The sequence below is a fragment of the Tursiops truncatus genome, chromosome 7, assembly GCF_011762595.2.
Source record: "Tursiops truncatus isolate mTurTru1 chromosome 7, mTurTru1.mat.Y, whole genome shotgun sequence".
NCBI lineage: Eukaryota > Metazoa > Chordata > Mammalia > Artiodactyla > Delphinidae > Tursiops > Tursiops truncatus.
In genome coordinates, this window is record NC_047040.1 from 62,017,257 (window position 1) to 62,037,045 (window position 19,789).

The 19,789-nt window shown below is 37.6% G+C and overlaps 1 protein-coding gene across 1 annotated transcript in view; it reads right to left on the bottom strand.

The window, feature by feature from the left end:
• UBR3 (ubiquitin protein ligase E3 component n-recognin 3) overlaps positions 1–19,789 on the bottom strand; it is a 227,307-nt gene that overhangs the window by 16,089 nt on the left and 191,429 nt on the right. The window contains exons 33-35 of the mRNA XM_073807594.1: positions 13,027–13,151; positions 6,547–6,654; positions 6,297–6,422 (exon numbers count right to left, since the gene is read on the bottom strand). Coding sequence (XP_073663695.1) covers positions 6,297–6,422; positions 6,547–6,654; positions 13,027–13,151 — 359 coding nt within the window. The remainder of the gene's footprint in view (positions 1–6,296; positions 6,423–6,546; positions 6,655–13,026; positions 13,152–19,789) is intronic.

The following is a 19,789-nucleotide window of genomic DNA, read 5'->3' on the forward strand; positions in this document are numbered from 1 at the left end:
AAAAGTCTCTCCACCATTCTTTTTTCCCTTCTATCCTAATCTCAAACTCACTAACCCAACTCCTCGGTAAGAACTGACCATAATTCTTAACGTATTTTTCCAGAGTATCATACATACACACACACAAGCAAATATGAGTACCATTATTTTTCCTCTATTTTCATTTAATATAAGCACACCTTGCCTTGGGATACTTAATATATTTTTGAGATTTTTCCACATTAGCACATAGAAAACTTTCTATTCTTTTTTCTTCTGCAGAGTATGCCATTGTATGAATAAACCACAATTTATTTAACCAGTTTCTCACTGATGGACACTTGAGATGTTTTCAATTTTGTCTGCTATTCTTGTATGTCTATTCGACTATCAACAAATCAATCACTATATTATTATACTTTAAGAAATGTCTATAGAGTATTCATATTGAGATCAAAGAGAGTATAATATGCAATAAGATAGTGGCTTTTACAGACTTAAAACTAGAAGAAAATAACATGTTCGCCTCAAAAACTGATTTGTGTACTAAGCAGCAGCATAGCTCAGATGTTAATAGTACAGATTTGGCATCTGGACTAAATGTGCTTGAATTCTGGCAGCTTTACTTACTAGCTTTGAATCTTGAGCAAGTCATTCATCTTTCTGTGCCTGTTTTCTTGTCTGTAAAGTGAAGATTATAACAGCTACCTCACAGTTTTGTGAAGCTTAAATGAATTTAAATGCAAAGCACTTAAAACAATGCTTAGCATGTAGTCAGTGTACAATAAATGCTAGCTATCATTGTTACTCGAAGAGAAACTACTTTTGACAGATAGAAGAAAGACAAAAGAATTAAAGGAGATATATTAGAGCAGTGGTTTTTCAACTTTGGAGGGTGGGTGGATAATCCACCTATAATAAACTGATAACTATTTTCTTCCAAGAAAAATACACATACACAAACAGTTTACAAACAATGCTATGGAATTCAAAAACTACCTCCAGTCCCTCTGTTAATAATTCCAGAATTAGAGTATAAATAAGAGAAGATGCAATTAAGTTGCAGCAAAGATAAAGAGAACCACATGAGTTACTAAAATCAGCCCCAATATGGTACTAGAAATAGTGTTAGACTAAGATATTTAACTAAATAAGGAAAGTCTAATAGATTTGTGTGGAGAGCAGGCTTCTGTGTCAGAACATGTACCAGGTACCATTCTTGATGGTACAAACAAAATGTTTGTTTAAAAAGTGTATTATTGGGCTTCCCTGGTGGCGCAGTGGTTGAGAATCTGCCTGCTAATGCAGGGGACACGGGTTTGAGCCCTGGTCTGGGAGGATCCCACATGCCGCGGAGCAACTAGGCCCGTGAGCCACAACTACTGAGCCTGTGCATCTGGAGCCTGTGCTCCGCAACAAGAGAGGCCGCGATAGTGAGAAGCCCGCGCACCACGATGAGGAGTGGCCCCCACTTGCCACAACTAGAGAAAGCCCTCACACAGAAACGAAGACCCAACACAGCAAAAATAAATAAATTAATTAATAAACTCCTACCCCCAACATCAAAAAAAAAAAAAAAGTGTATTATTAAACTCAAGAGCGTCCTGGCTATTAGAAATAATCACTGAATTCATTAGCAAGGTGGCTAAATATAGATTAACGTTCAAAAATTCCAACTGGATTTCTCCATTTTAGCAACATATTGGAAAATGTAATTTTAAATGATTCCATTTACAATAAAACAAACAGACATACACAGGAAACTTTAAAAGCATTCTCTTTGGGGTAGGGCACAAAAAAGGATACTGCCTACTACTTTCACTGCTCAAAATAGTACTGGACATGCATTAAGACAACAATAGAGAAATAAAGATTTGAAAGGAAGGGATGATACTGTCATTATTTTCAGATGATATGATACACAGAATACCTAAAAGAATCAAGAGGCAAACTACTAGAATTAATAGAGTTCAGCAAGGGCCCAGTCACAAGAACATACAAAAATCAATAGTATTATTTTATACCAGCAAGGAGTAATCAGAGAATGTTACAGAAAACAAGATATCATTTAAATAGAAACTAAAACCATAAAGCCTCTAGATTAGCTTTATAAAAAATACCAGACTTTAAGATGACAATTTTAAAATTCTATGAAAATATTAAAAGAAGACCTGAATAAATGGACATAAAAACTATGTTCAATGCCTTAAAACGATAATTCAAAGCGGTTCTCATCTAACAGATGTAGGAGTTTGGAAAGATAGTTACGAATTGATATAACATTTATATATAAGAATAAAGGTGCATATATAGCTAACCAGCAAAAAATTTTAGAAAAAAGCATTTGGCAAAAAGATATTAGAAGGAAAAAAAAAAGTGAAACTCACCCTGCCAGATATAATGTCTATAATAAAACCATTGTTAAGAGTGTGCTACTAGTATAGGAACAAATAGGTCAGTAGTATACAACAAAGAACCCAGAAATATAGAAACATGTTAGCATAAGAAATTAGTATGAAAAAGCCAGGTTATTTTATAAATAGATTATCTTGTAAATAGTCTTAGGAAAACTGCCTCATCAAATGGAGAAAAAATTAGATCTTTACTTCATACCTTACTACAAAATAAACTTCAGATTAAATGAAAAATATAAATGTAAAGACAAAACTATAAAAATAAGAGAAGAAAATATAAAATAACTTTATAGTCTCAGACTGGAGAAGGATTTTAAAAATAAGATTCCAAAAGCACAAGTCATAAATAAAAAAGTGATAGCTCTGACGACATTAAAATTAAATATTTCTGTTCCACAAAGGGCAATACAAAGTCTGTTAAAAGATATCATCTGCAGGGCTTCCCTGGTGGCGCAGTGGTTGAGAGTCCGCCTGCCAATGCAGGGGACACGGGTTCATGCCCTGGTCCGGGAAGATCCCACATGCCGCGGAGCGGCTGGGCCCGTGAGCCATGGCCACTGAGCCTGTGCATCCGGAGCCTGTGCTCCACAATGGGAGAGGCCACAGCAGTGAAAGGCCTGCATACCGCAAAAAAAAAAAAAAAAAAAAAAAAAAAAAAAAAAGATATCTGCAAAACTGACAAAGCAATAGCAAGATAGTGACAGAAACCCCAATTTTTTTAAATGCTCAAAGAATAGGAATAGGAAATATACAGAGGAAAATTTAAATGTCTAAAAAGTACATGGACTGATGATCAATTGCATTTTTATTAGAGAAATGCAAAGTAAATTAACCATAAGCATATACTTTACCCCCATGTGACTGGCAAATATTAGAACACTGGATAATAAAAGTGCTAGCAAGTATAGGGTAGAAAACAAGAACCCTCACATAATGCAAATGGGAGTGTGAACCTTGAGCAGCCATGTTAGAAGGCAAGGAGGCAGAATGTATCCCATACATACATAGGCAATCCCATAGCTAGCTAGGTATAGAATCCAGAGAAAGTTTAAAAGTATACAAAACATTAGGCTCATTGCAGCAGTTTATTTTTTTTCATGGTAGCAAAGATTTGAAGGCAGCCTGGATGTTCACCAATGAGGAGTAAGTAAAATGTGGAATACACATATATTGGAATACCACTATGAAGAAATAAGAAAGAATTATCTCCAGCTACATGATTAGGTTTAAATGATATAATATTTAGCACGAAGAAAGTAAGAAAGATACAAGATTTATAGCACAATACCAGTTATACAAGTTAAACAAACACAAAATAACACTATATGCAGTTTATATTGACATACACATTACATCTGAGAAGTAAGGGATAAGATATCATGTGGGGAACAAAGGGAAAATATTATTAGAGGCACTATACTTAGTACGCCAAAGCTGAGGAGTGTGATCAACTCAATTCCGTGCATATGCACCTCCATCTTTCCTCTCAAAATTGAAAAGATAATTTCAGTTAAAGAAGTGAACAAGGGGAACAATATAAATACTATCAGATGAATGTGGTAAATTCTACCTCTAACTGACTTACTAGCTTAGATGTGTCTTCATCCTTCAGTTTCCTCACTGTAAAGTGAAAACCTAGTTTATAAGCTAGTTAAGAAACAGCCAGCCATTATAAACTGCTTTGTAAATATCTTTGAACAAATAAATGTTTAGTCCTTTCTCCCCCAAATGAAACAAAGGGCTATGAATGAATGATTCCTGAGTTAACTTCAAGAAATAAAGAAGAAAACATTAAGGGAAAATTGCTGAGTGAGTAGATTTGCAATTAGAATCAAAGGGAGCAAAAGAATAAATTTTAATAAAAATTTTTTGGATAAAAGTATGAGATATGAATGGGTGAAACAAAATACTCCAAATGAAAGAAAGTGACATAAAGAAAAACATGTCAAATCCACAAAAGTTAAAAGTAGGCATAATATTATACCCATCTATAGCATACTATCATGATTAATAGAAACAAAAAAGCCAAAGTGAATAAAGTAGAAGAGCAAGCAAATATCTAACTGTATATTTATTTCTATATTATATATTCATGTATTTCTATAATTATATACATTTTTATGTATTACATATATACTTAAAAGCAAAAAAAGATTACACAGATGACAGAACTCTAAACAGATATATTCACTTCAGGTGAATATATCTACTTAACTCAAATAATCCAACCAACCCCTCAAATTGAATATATGCAAAATACTTTCATCTCGGCCCACACAAAACTGCTCCATATTCCTCCTCCATCAACTGTACCACAACGGTTCAAATCTCCCAGGCTCAAAAACCAAGTACAGTATGCTTCCTTCTTCTCCCTTGACTCCTACATGTTCAACTAGCTATCAAATCCTTACTATTTCATCTCCGAAGTCTTTAATTGCTTCCTATCCTCTTCTATTTCTAATATTTCCTTTCCCAACTGGCTTTCCTGTTCCTAGTCCCTCCAGTCCTCACAGCTCACAAAATGTCTTATATTGGAATGAGGTTTCATGCTGAAATAAAATTTGAATCATGTCACATTTTTGTCCAAAAACCTTTCAGTGGTCCAAATTCCTTTCATGTGAAATTCAAGATCCACCACAATTTCCCCTTAACCTGTCTTTCTGACACTATGTCACACCATTCCTTTTCATGCCTCCTAATAGATAAATTTCTTCCTTGGTCTAAGTATATTCCCAGTGCTCTACTATAGGCATCGCTGTACACCCAAGCCTTGGACTAATTTTCAGTGCTCAATACAAGAGCTTCTGCTTCCAGGTACTTCTCAGTTTATGGGAGAAAAATACCCTCCAATAAAAACAAATGACAAAATAAACCAAGAATACAAGAACACAAAGGTAACAAGAACACAAAGAACCACAGCCTTTGGTTTTTAAATGTGAAGAAAGCAAAGCTGATGAAGGAAGTAGTAAATTTTGTTTGATTAACCTTCTCTATGCTTCACATGCCAGAAGGAAACATGCTTTTAAGTTCAAATTTAAAAATAAATATGAAAGAAACTATCTAATGGATGAATATTTTTAATTTGTTCAATATCTTAGAATTCTAAATAGAATGTTTTGGGGACAAATGTGCAGAGTTTATCTTGAATCACTTGATAAAAACCAAGCAATCCAAACTATTTAATGCAATGGTCAATTATTTAAGAGAGAAGGAACCATCAACAGCTTAATTCTGATATACCGCATGCAGGCTTCAAAGACCATAAATATAAGTGACTTAACTCTCACATCAAATTCCCTGGAAATGAATGGCAGATAATGTCAGGGACATAATCCTATAAACACAATTTGGTTTACTTACCTTCTGGTTTCCAACTCTGTCACTTTCTTGCCTACTCACACTGACCCACAGTTTTACAAAATAGATTAAACCAGTGATAATTCATTCATCCAAGTTTTAATTGGCTACAAATTGAATATTTTGCAATTCTAAAATTACATAAATGCCATCAGATATTCAAACAACCAGTTTGCTGGCCAACATAACATGACACCCTTTAAAAAGGATATTAAATGCCAATGACGATTAGTGATAAATATATTAATATGAATACTATCTTCTGTTCAAGTACTGGGTGTTTATTACCACAGATCTAATCCGAAACTCCTCTAATGTCAAATATTAGTAATATTACCATAAAAATGGGTAGATGTCAACAAACACAAAAGTAACAATAATAGTAAATATTCTAAATATTAATTCCTTTGAGTTAGACTAACATATACTTGTATGACAGTTCTGGATATATAATAGATATAAGTATTATATGTCAGTATATTTTTAAAAATTAGATAATTGTTTAAAAAAAAAAAAAGGCTCCCTACTCTCTACCACAAATTATACCTGGCAGCTAGGTAAATCTTCCCCAAAAAGGTGGTGCTGAAGAAGGCTGGTGATTCTGAGGAAATGTAAGCAGAAGTCCTGTAAGTATTTTTCCGTGGATTCAGGAGACCAAGCAATAGGGCTAATCTAAAGTTAAAAAAGAAAATCAGGACAATTCGTTCTATAATAGACATAACAAACAGTAATATTCATAATGGCAAGAAAATCTAAATTTTTAAATAACCACTACATCTGGTCATAGAGAACATACCGTTGCACACTCCTGCGTTCCTTCTTCATGGTATAACTTTCCTTTAGATAGTTCCCTTATCACAAAGCTCAATAAGACTTCATAAGACTTCTCTGCATCACATGTATTCTGGAAAAAATTAAAAATTAATTCCATTAGTCACTGAAAATTACAAAACCATTTACATCGGAAAGAATACCTTTTAATGAGTAGAGTATAATCATGATTTCATTACTTTTCAAGCATGTAAACTTCACTTTCTCAAAATCTGTGTACAACAGTACACCTCTGGATTCACAATGAATTTGGATAGGTGATGAAAGCTATTCCAATACTTCTTTAAAAGACAGCATATAAGTTACATAATATATGTGTAAATGAACATATCTATATCATATCTTTTGTCCCAGTAATTCTCACTCCTGGAAATTCTTCCTAAGGAAATAATCTAAAGAGAAAAGAAGAACTTTATGCCCATGACATTCACTGAAGCATTATAATAGTGAAAAATTAGAAATGACCAACAGAAGTGAAGCAATTATTGCACTTGTCTGGTTAAGAATCCACCTGCCAATGCAGTGGACATGGGCTTAAGCCCTGGTCTGGGAAGATCCCACATGCTGTGGAGCAACTAAGCCCATGCACCACAACTACTGAGTCTGTGCTCTAGAGCCCACAAGCCACAACTACTGAAGCCCACGAGCCTAGAGGCCGTGCTCCGCAACAAGAGGAGCCACTGCGATGAGAAGCCCGCTCACTGCAACAAAGAGTAGGCCCCGCTCACCGCAACTAGAGAGAGCCCACGCACAGCAATGAAGACCCAACGCAGCCAAAAATAAATACATAAATAGATTTATTTTTTTAAAAAGGTGAAGCAGTTACCTAAATTATGCAATACCAGAATATTTTATAGGCAGTAAATATGACAAATTTGAGCTACAGAAAAAAGTGTTTATAGGGTGGTGTGCAAAAAACTAATAGAAGTATATATATGCTCGTTACAGTGATAAAATCATACATGCATGAACATAACATGGACCCCAAATTTTTTTCTTTTATAGTTTTACTCAAATTCCTTGAATAGAATTTGTTAAAACACCTTAATGTAAAAATAAATAGGACCAGGCTTCCCTGGTGGCTCAGTGGTTGAGAGTCCGCCTGCCAATGCAGGGGACATGGGTTCGTGCCCTGGTCCGGGAAGATCCCACATGCCGCAGAGTGGCTAGGCCCGTGAGCCATGGCCACTGAGCCTGCGCGTCTGGAGCCTGTGCTCCGCAACGGGAGAGGCCACAACAGTGAGAGGCCCGTGTACCGCAAAAAATAAAAATAAAAAAATAAATAGGACCATATGTTTATTACAGAAAACATTAAATAACAATCTACAAATTAATTAAGCTTAATGACTATACTTTTTATAAGAAAGGAAAAAAATGGCTATTTATAAATTTATTTCAATAAGGCTTTTGCACATAAAGAAATACACTTTTTATATTCACTGAGATATTAAAAGTTGTTGCAAATTACAGGAAAGTATAATCTTAAAGTAATAAGTTTGTTGTGATGTTTATTCATTAACTATATTTTTAATTTTTAAATTTTTTATATTATCTTTTATTATTTATTTATTCATTCGTTTGTTTATTTATTTATGGCTGCGCTGGGTCTTCGTTGCTGCGTGAGCGCTTTCTCTAGTTGCAGCAAGTGGGGGCTACTCTTCGTTGAGGTGTGCGGGCTTCTCATCACGGTGGCTTCTCTTGTTGCGGAGCATGGGCTCTAGGTGCGCGGGCTTCAGTAGTTGTGGCTCGCGAGCTCAGTAGTTGTGGCTCGCGGGCTCTAGGGCACAGGCTCAGTAGTTGTGGCGCACGGGCTTAGTTGCTCCGCGGCATGTGGGATCTCCCCAGACCAGGGCTCAAACCCGTTTCCCCTGCACTGGCAGGAGGATTCTTAACCACTGCACCACCAGGGAAGTCCCTAACTATATTTTTTAAATAGTAAAATATAAGAACTGAGTAAACACTATGGGATATAAGTTTATCCTGAATTTTTAAGGCCCTAATAGTCAGGACCACAGAATTTGTTGTTTGATGATACTGTCTTTCTTTCTCACATGTTATTGTGCTCTCTTCAACTAGACTGTAAATTCCAAAATGTCAGGAACTATGCTTTATATCTTCTATGTCTCCCTTTGCATAACAAAACTCTGAGCAATAATACCTGGTGGTTAATTGATGGAATTTATTTTGGTAATGGAGTTTTTGACCTTGGAACTTGCCCGGATGTCTCTCTTTTAATAATCAATTCTTTGCATTATTTTTAAATTACTCCTCTGCTTTCTGCCATATCATGCAGCCATGTAGTGTTATCATGTCCTGAATAAACTATAAAAGGTCCCTGACTCAGCAACTGCTATCCTTGTATCATGTGACCCACCCCACCCCTGCCTAATTAATCAACAGGATGATCGCTTGCCAAATATGATGACCTGCAGGTTACATATAATTTACAAGAATCAATATCCCACTGAATATCAAAACAGCAACATGTTATGTTTTTAGAATTGATTTAATCAGAGTAGTTCTTGAATAGCCAATTCAAAAGAAAATATTACCACAATTTTGCTGCTTATTAATCAATGTGACATAAAGTTGTGAAAATATACAAGACAGCCTAAAAGCCTAATTCAATATACTCTTTTGAGTAAAAGATTTATAGAGCATAACAACAGAAAAGTATTTCAAGTATAATACTTTCCAAATTATGGGGAAAATATCCTCCAATAAGAAACAAATGATACTCAGATCACCCAAGCAAGTTATTGAGCAATAATTATTTTTTAAATTATTATTATCAGATACATTTTAAGTATTTTTTTTTACTTAAAGGAGGTACTATATCAGATCAGAAAGTCAAATATAATGTAGTAGTCACTGTTTTGTATTGAGAACTCTTCCCATTAGAAGAGTATTAGATAAGAAAATAATTTTATTTCATACATAAGAAGTCTTAGAAAACCATATTTTATATAAGCAATATTTAAATACAGCAAAGAGTAGGCTCCTTGGTAAAGCTAAGAAGATAAGCTTTAAGAAGTAAAGCTTTTCTTTTTTTTTTAAATAAATAAAGCTTAAGAAGAGGATTTCTGGATGAAATTTCATGGATGAAAGACCCAGGATCATGAGCAGAAGAATCCTGTGGGAGAAGTGGCAGAAGTATGTGAGTTAAATAAAGAAAAGAATTAAGAGTTGAGAGATGCAACAGATGCTGTTTTGGGTAGATGCTTTGTCTAAACTATAGTGCTTCTAGGGACTTCTCTGGTAGCACAGTGGTTAAGAATCCACCTGCTGATGCAGGGGACATGGGTTCGAGCCCTGGTCCGGGAAGATCCCACATGCCACGGAGCAGCTAAGCCCATGTGCCACAACTACTGAGCCTACGCTCTAGAGCCCGCAAGCCACAGCTACTGAGCCCGTGTGCCACAACTACTGAAGCCCGCGCACCTAGAGCCTGTGCTCCGCAGCAAGAGAAGCCACCACAGTGAGAAGCCCGTGCACTGCAATGAAGAGCAGTCCCCACTCACCGCAACTAGAGAAAGCCTGCGTGCAGCAATGAAGACCCAACAGAGCCAAAAATAAATAAATAAATTTATTTAAAAAAAGAAAAAATTATAGTGCTTCTTAAACTTTTTGGGGTGACAGGCCCTTTGAGTATATGCTGGATCCTATGGTCCTACTCCCCAAAACAAAACAAAGGGAAAGGACCCCAGATTAAGAAATCCTGGTATAAAAACTCTTAACAGAAATTCCACTCACCAAAAGATCACAATTTATACTAACTATAATGATGATTTTTCCAAACAACTAAACCTCATTATCAAATTAACTCTAAAATCCCTTTGAAAATAACACAGTACCTATGTATTTTATTTTACCAGATTAGATCTGTTTTCATTGGAATTATCATACCTGAGGATAAGGAATTATAAGGATGAAATAAATGAGACTCAATGAAGAAAGAAAACAAGGAAGGGAGTGAGAGGAGGGAAGAACTAAAAGAAGGAAGAAATAAAGGAAGAAGGAAATTTTTTAAAGGAGGAATGAATGATACAGAATAATTACAGAAATCACAGTGATATTTCATTATTCATAAATATTATTATTTATTACTTATTTATTTATTTGCAGTCCGCGGGCCTCTCACTTTTGTGGCCTCTCCCGTTGCGGAGCACAGGCTCTGGACACGCAGGCTCAGCGGCCATGGCTCACGGGCCCAGCCGCTCCGCGGCATGTGGGATCTTCCCGGACCCGGGCACGAACCCGTGTCCCCTGCATCGGCAGGCGGACTCTCAACCACTGCACCACCAGGGAAGCCCCCATAAATATTATTATTTACAATCCTATATACCTAGATGTTTAGATTTATGGTAGAAAAAGCTAATAATGTGGCAAACCAACCTGCAGAATGTCATAATTTTTTGTTTTCATTCACTGAAGGAATTTATATGGCTATAAATTTCTAATTTATGTTCGGATAAGAATTTGCCTTATATTGTTTTATTATTTTTAAAAATAGCTAACAATGATCAAGTTGAGAAAGAAAACTGACAGAAGTTACCTAAATTACTTCATGTTCCTTCCATCATAGATTTACAATTGTCTAATTTTCTGTCAGTAGGTGTCATTTTAGTGAACAGTCAGATGAATAGATTTAGACCCAAACTATATCAGAAAATGTTTTAAATGTGTACTTTTTCATGGTTAGACAACTTACTAAAGAAACATTTAAACAATGACACAGCATAGAAACCTGTTACACCTGATTTGAATACAAACAATCCCAATATCAGATTAGAGTGCACTCAGAGAGACTAAAAGAATATTTAGAAAAAAGAAAGATAATTGCAGAAGGCAAAATTATCCACAAAACAACTAGAAACAAGGAGGAAAAAATCACTGAAGGAAAAGACAGAAATTCATTTTGTTATTTCAAATAACAGAATTTTAGAAATAGAGGGGGCCTTATAGATCATATGTTCTTAATTTCTCATTTACCTATGACAAGGCTGAGGTTCAGAGAGTTTTTATGTCTTGAACAAAAAAGTAATATCTTTATTTAGTGGCAGGAACTTGGCCTTGTACTCAGGTTCAATGGCCAACAACCAGTATCCCTAAATTAAGATATAACAAACTTCATAATGATACTACATTAAATTTCTGTACACATAATCATGATTTGGGACTAAACTAGTGAAAAAAGTGAAGGTTATATTGAATACATTTCATGTATCAATATCTATAATTGGTTTTCTCTCCTTTAATACAAGTAGATATGATTTTAACAGAAACTTTTCAATGAGGTTTAAAACTTCTTTAAGAGTCTATAAACCAAAGAAAAGGTTCAATTTACACTATACTTATTATTTTTTCCTACCAACTTCCCCAAATAAACAGGGAAGTAATCTTTATTTCACCTATCTCTACGCCAAACTATTCACTCAGTTGGTTCCAGAGTGTACAGCTGGCTCCAAAGTATACTTTGGTATACATAGGATACTTTGGTTCCATAGTGTCCCATTTGTTTTCAAGCCACTGAAAATACTTACATTTAACTAAACTTGCAGAATTTTTCTAAATTGTTCATATAATTTTAACTGAAAGAGAATGCCTTTAAATTTACTAAGAACTTATATATCTATATATTTTTAAACATGGGAAAAAAGTAGTTTTTAAAGAGGTATAGCTAAGAAAAGGCCAGGATTTTTAAATCTAGAAGTGGTGAGTCAAAAGCGATCTTGGATTGTGACTGGGAATGAGGCAAGGAGAAGATGACAGATAAGTAAAACAGGTAAGTCTACATACATTTTATTACTTGCTAATTGTGTTGATACAATTTTTATAACTTCTTTAAGTTTAAGGCTTGCAGCAAAACAAAACTGTCCAGACACAAAGGGGTAAAGGTCAACATTTAGAGATAGATACAGAAGACCTCATTGTGCAAGGAAAACATTTTTAACTTTTATAGCCTGAAGGTGTTCCATTTCCAATTAAAATACTGTTAATAACTCATTTTGTGGACTTCCCTGGTGGTGCAGTGGCTACGAATCCGTCTGCCAATGCAGGGGACACAGGTTCGAGCCCTGGTCCGGGAAGATCCCACATGCCGCAGAGCAACTAAGCCCGTGAGCCACAACTACTGAGCCCGCGCTCTAGAGCCCGAGAGCCACAACTACTGAGCCCACGAGCCACAACTACTGAAGCCTGCGCACCTAGAGCCTGTGCTCCACAACGAGAAGCCACTACAGTGAGAAGCCCACACACCGCAATGAAGAGTAGCCCCTGCTCGCCGCAACGAAGACCCAACGCAACCAAAAATAAATAAATCTATTTTTAAAATTATTAAAAATAACTCGTTTTGCCTTTCAAACATCTAATCTCATTCATTCATATCACCAACTTAAATAAATTCACCTGACTACTAAATAACAAATTCAGACAAGACACTAACCTTTTTGAGAGCTCCCGTGTGTTTCCAGGCTGACCTATCGTCCTCATTGCATTTAACTGAAAGTGCCACAAGACCTTGCGTGTACAATAGGGTAAAAAGCACCTTCACAATGCAGGTGAAATGGTCTACAAGAGAAAGAGAAGATCATTATTTCTTTGGAATCTAGAAATTTTGTACTCAAGATAATTTCACAAATACATGACTTTCCTTGCATGTGTAACTGGTTTTTGTTCAACACTTAAGTAATAAAATAACAATGTGATATTATATTTTCTGCCCAACAGATCTGAAATTATGAAATCAAATTCCCTTTATTCATCTACACAATATGCCAATAAGAGGCTTTTAGCAGAATGAGAAGTGTGCTCTGTTTCAACCTCAGAATAACTGTGTACCCTTGGCAAATCCCCTTACTGGGCATCATGTGCTTAATAACAATGTCTGGCAGTCTGAGTGTTTAAAACCAACACTTTATCTGCTTCTAATCTGATATATATCTTATAAAAAATAATACAATACAATATAGAACTTCTAAAGTAAAAAAAAAATCCCAATATTTTAAGTACTCTAATTGAATTTTAAAACTCAATGAAAACTATAACAGTGCAAAACAGTAGTAACAATACGTAAAATGCCTTGCACATATTAGGTACTTAATAAATGGTAGCTTAGTCATCATAATTAACGTTTATATACAGCTAATAACTTAGAAAATTTCTTCAAATGTCTCCTTTCAATCCTCGTTAACAGTCTCAGTTGGACAATTGAGTTTCAAAAGATGTGCCTGTGACAACAAAGCTAATAAGCACCCATGTCTGAACTTGAATCCACACAGTTCGGTTATCCCTTCTATTATATTATGCTACTCCCCTAGTAAATAGTTGCCACCACTTAATCAGTTGCTAAATTCAGAAACTTGTAGACATCCTTGATACTTTCCTGTCTCTTTCTCCCTACATTAAAACAATCACCAAATCCTATCAATGTTTTTAAAATATCATTCAAGTCAGTTCCAACACCCCGGACCATGCTTCCATCGTGTCTTGCCCAGACCTATAAATTCCAGCCTAAATAGTTGTGTTGGGGGTTCCCAAGACCACTTCCAGATTTGATGATTCACTAGGAAGACTCACAAGACTCAGCATATAGTCCTATGATTTATTACAGCAAAAAAACCAAAAAAAACAAAGTAAAAGAGCAAAAGGAACAGGCATATTGGGTTAAGTCCAGAGGAAACTTTCAAGAGTCCTCTCCCTGCAGAGTCACACAGGATGTGCTTAATTCCCCCAGCAATGTGTTGTGACAGTACATGTTAAATATATACCAGGGAAGCTCGTTAAGAAACTCTGACCGGGGCTTCCCTGGTGGCGCAGCGGTTGAGAGTCCGCCTGCCAATGCAGGGGACACGGGTTCGTGCCCCGGTCCGGGAGGATCCCACATGCCGCGAAGCGGCTGGGCCTGTGAGCCATGGCCGCTGAGCCTGTGCGTCCGGAGCCTGTGCTCCGCAGCAGGAGAGGCCACAACAGTGAGAGGCCCGCGTACCGCAAAAAAAAAAAAAGAAAGAAAGAAACTCTGACCAATGGAGACTGCAGGTGGCGGAGCGGGGGAGCTTCAGAGCAGCGGAGGAGAGCACAGCAACAGGGATGCAGAGGGCAAAGCGGAGAGATTCCCGCACAGAGAATCGGTGCCAACCAGCACTCACCAGCCCGAGAGCCTTGTCTGCTCACCCGCCGGGGCGGGCGGGGCTGGGAGCTGAGGCTCTGGCTTCCGTCGGAGCGCAGGGAGAGGACTGGCGGCGTGAACACAGCCCGAAGGGGCCAGTGCACCACGGCTAGCCGGGAGGGAGTCCGGGAAAAAGTCTGGACCTGCCAAAAAGGCAAGAGACTTTTTCTTCCCTCTTAGTTTCCTGGTGCGCGAGGAGAGGGGATTAAGAGCGTTGCTTAAAGGAGCTCCAGAGACGGGCGCGAGGCGCGGCTGACACCGCGGACCCCAGAGATGGGCATGAGGCTAAGGCTGCTGCTGCCGCCACCAAGAAGCCTGTGTGTGAGCACAGGTCACTCTCCGCACCTCCCCTTCCGGGAAGCCTGTGCAGCCCGCCACTGCCAGGGTCCCGGGATCCAGGGACAACTTCCCCGGAAGAACGCACGGCGCGTCTAAGGCTGGTGCAACGTCATGCCGCCCTCTGCCGCGGCAGGCTCGCCCTGCATCCATACGCTACCTCCCCCCGGCCTGAGTGAGCCAGAGCCCGCGAATCAGGGGATCCTTTAACCCCGTTCTGTCTGAGCGAAGAACAGACGCCCTCCGGTGACCTACATGCAGAGGCGGGGCCAAATCCAAAGCTGAGCCCCTGGGGGCTGTGAGAAGAAGAGAAAGGGAAATCTCTCCCAGCAGCCTCAGGAGCAGCGGATTAAATCTCCACAATCAACTTGATGTACCCTGCATCTGTGGACCAGCTGAATAGACAACGAATCATCCCAAATTGAAGAGGTGGACGTTGAGAGCAAGATTTATTATTTTTTCCCCTTTTCCTCTTTTTGTGAGTGTGTATGTGTATGCTTCTGTGTGACATTTTGTCTGTATAGCTTTGTTTTCACCATTTGTCCTAGGGTTCTATCCCTCCGTTTTTTGTTTTTTAAATTTTTTTCTTAATAATTATTTTTTTATTTAAATAACTTTATTTTATTTTACCATACTTTATTTTCTTCTATCCCCTTTCTTTCTTTCTTTCTAATTTTTCTCCCTTTTATTCTGAGCCGTGTGGATGAAAGGCTCTTGGTGCTGCAGCCAGGAGTCAGTGCTGTGCCTCTGAGGTGGGAGAGCCAACTTCAGGACACTGGTCCACAAGAGACCTCCCAGCTCCACGTAATATCAAACGGCGAAAATCTCCCAGAGATCTCCAGCTCAACACCAACACCCAGCTTCACTCAACGACCAGCAAGCTACAGTGCTGGACACCCTATGCCAAACAACTAGCAAGACAGGAACACAACCCCACCCATTAGCAGAGAGGCTGCCTAAAATCATAATAAGTCCACAGACACCCCAAAACACACCACCAAACGTGGACCTGCCCACCAGAAAGACAAGATCCAGCCTCATCCACCAGAACACACGTACTAGTCCCCTCCACCAGGAAGCCTACACAAACCACTAAACCAACTTTAGCCACTGGGGACAGACACCAAAAAAAACGGGAACTACGAAACCTGCAGCCTGCAAAAAGGAGACCCCAAACACAGTAAGATAAGCAAAATGAGAAGACAGAAAAACACACAGCAGATGAAGGAGCAAGATAAAAACCCACCAGACCTAACAAATGAAGAGGAAATAGGCAGTCTACCTGAAAAAGAATTCAGAATAATGATAGTAAAGATATCCAAAATCTTGGAAATAGAACAGAGAAAATGCAAGAAACATTTAACAAGGAACTAGAAGAACTAAAGATGAAACAAGCAACAATGAACAACACAATAAATGAAATTAAAAATACTCTAGAAGGGATCAACAGCAGAATAACTGAGGCAGAAGAACGGATAAGTGACCTGGAAGATAAAATAGTGGAAATAACTACTGCAGAGGAGAATAAAGAAAAAAGAATAAAAAGAATTGAGGACATCTCAGAGACCTCTGGAACAACATTAAACGCACCAACATTCGAATTATAGGGGTTCCAGAAGAAGAAGAGAAAAAGAAAGGGACTGAGAAAATATTTGAAGAGATTATAGTTGAAAACTTCCCTAATATGGGAAAGGAAATAGTGAATCAAGTCCAGGAAGCACAGAGAGTCCCATAAAGGATAAATCCAAGGAGAAACACGCCAAGACACATACTAATCAAACTGTCAAAAATTAAATACAAAGAAAACATATTAAAAGCAGCAAGGGAAAAACAAATAACACACAAGGGAATCCCCAGAAGGTGAACAGCTGATCTTTCAGCAGAAACTCTGCAAGCCAGAAGGGACTGGCAGGACATATTTAAAGTGGTGAAAGGGAAAAACCTACAACCAAGATTACTCTGCCCAGCAAGGATCTCATTCAGAGTTGATGGAGAAATTAAAACCTTTACAAACAAGCAAAAGCTGAGAGAGTTCAGCACCACCAAACCACTCTACAACAAAAGCTAAAGGATCTTCTCTAGGAAAGAAACACAAGAGAAGGAAAAGACCTATAATAACAAACCCAAAACAATTAAGAAAATGGGAATAGGAACATATATATCGATAATTACCTTAAATGTAAATGGATTAAATGCTCCCACCAAAAGACACAGACTGGTTGAATGGATACAAAAACAAGACCCATATATATGCTGTCTACAAGAGACCCACTTCAGACCTAGAGACACATACAGACTGAAAGTGAGGGGATGGAAAAAGATATTCCATGCAAATGGAAACCAAAAGAAAGTTGGAGTAGCAATTCTCATATCAGACAAAATTGACTTTAAAATAAAGACTATTAGAAGAGACAAAGAAGGACACTACATAATGATCAGGGGATCAATCCAAGAAGAAGATATAACAACTGTATATATTTATGCACCCAACATAGGAGCACCTCAATACATAAGGCAAATACTAACATCCATAAAAGGGGAAATCGACACTAACACATTCATAGTAGGGGACTTTAACACCCGACATGCACCAATGGACAGATCATCCAAAATGAAAATAAATAAGGAAACACAAGTTTTAAATGATACATTACTCAAGATGCACTTAATTGATATTTATAGGACATTCCATTCAAAAACAACAGAATACAAATTTTTCTAAAGTGCTCATGGAACATTCTCCAGGATAGATCACATCTTGGGTCACAAATCAAGCCTTGGTAAATTTAAGAAAACTGAAATTGTATCAAGTAACTTTTCCGACCACAACGCTATGAGACTAGATATCAATTACAGGAAAAGATCTGTAAAAAATACAAACACATGGAGGCTAAACAATACACTACTTAATAATGAAGTGGGGCTTCCCTGGTGGCGGAGTGGTTGAGAGTCTGCCTGCCAAGGCAGGGGACACGGGTTCATGCCACGGTCTGGGAAGATCCCACATGCCGCGGAGTGGCTGAGTCCGTGAGCCACGGTGGCTGAGCCTGCGCGTCTGGAGCCTGTGCTCCGCAACATGAGAGGCCACAACGAGAGGCCTGCGTACCAAAAAAAATAATAAAAAAAAATAACGAAGTGATCACTGAAGAAATCAAAGAGGAAATCAAAGAATACCTAGAAACAAATGACAATGGAGACACGACGACCCAAAACCTATGGGATGCAGCAAAAGCAGTTCTAAGAGGGAAGTTTATAGCAATACAATCCTACCTTAAGAAACAGGAAACATCTCAAATAAACAACCTAACCTTACACCTACAGCAATTAGAGAAAGAAGAACAAAAAAAATCCAAAGTTAGCAGAAGGAAAGAAATCATAAAGATCAGATCAGAAATAAATGAAAAAGAAATGAAGGAAATGATAGCAAAGATGAATAAAACTAAAAGCTGGTTCTTTGAGAAGATAAACAAAATTGATAAACCATTAGCCAGACTCATCAAGGAAAAAAAGGGAGAAGACTCAAATCAATAGAATTAGAAATGAAAAAGGAGAAGTAACAACTGACACTGCAGAAATACAAAAGATCATGAGAGATTACTACAAGCAACTCTATGCCAATAAAATGGACAACCTGGAAGAAATGGACACATTCTTAGAAATGCACAACCTGCCAAGACTGAATCAGGAAGAAACAGAAAATATGAACAGAGCAATCACAAGCACTGAAATTGAAACTGTGATTAAAAATCTTCCAACAAACAAAAGCCCAGGACCAGATGGCTTCACAGGCGAATTCTATCAAACATTTAGAGAAGAGCTAACACCTAACCTTCTCAATCTCTTCCAAAATATAGCAGAGGGAGGAACACTCCCAATCTTTCTATGAGGCCACCATCACCCTGATACCAAAACCAGACAAAGATGTCACAAAGAAAGAAAACTACAGGCCAATATCACTAATGAACATAGATGCAAAAATCCTCAACAAAATACTAGCAAACAGAATCCAACAGCACATTAAAAGGATCATACACCATGAGCAAGTGGGGTTTGTCCCAGGAATGCAAGAATTCTTCAGTATACACAAATCAATCAATGTGATACACCATATTAACAAATTGAAGGATGAAAACCATATGATAATCGCAATAGATGCAGGAAAATCTTTCAACAAAATTCCACACTCATTTATGATAAGAAGTCTCCAGAAAGTAGGCACAGAGGGAACCTACCTCAACATAACAAAGGCCACATATGACAAACCCACAGCCAATATCGTCCTCAATGGTGAAAAACTGAAAGCGTTTCCACTAAGATCAGGAACAAGACAAGGTTGCCCACTCTCACCACTCTTACTCAACATAGTTTTGGAAGTTTTAGCCACAGCAATCAGAGAAGAAAAGGAAATAAAAGGAATCCAAATCGGAAAAGAAGAAGTAAAGCTGTCACTGTTTGCAGATGACATGATACTATACATAGAGAATCCTAAAGAAGCTACCAGTAAACTACTAGAGCTAATCAATGAATTTGGTAAAGTAGCAGAATACAAAATTAATGCACAGAAATCTCTGGCATTCCTATACACTAATGATGAAAAATCTGAAAGTGAAATCAAGAAAACACTCCCATTTACCACTGCAAGAAAAAGAATAAAATATCTAGGAATAAACCTACCTAAGGAGACAAAAGAACTGTATGCAGAAAA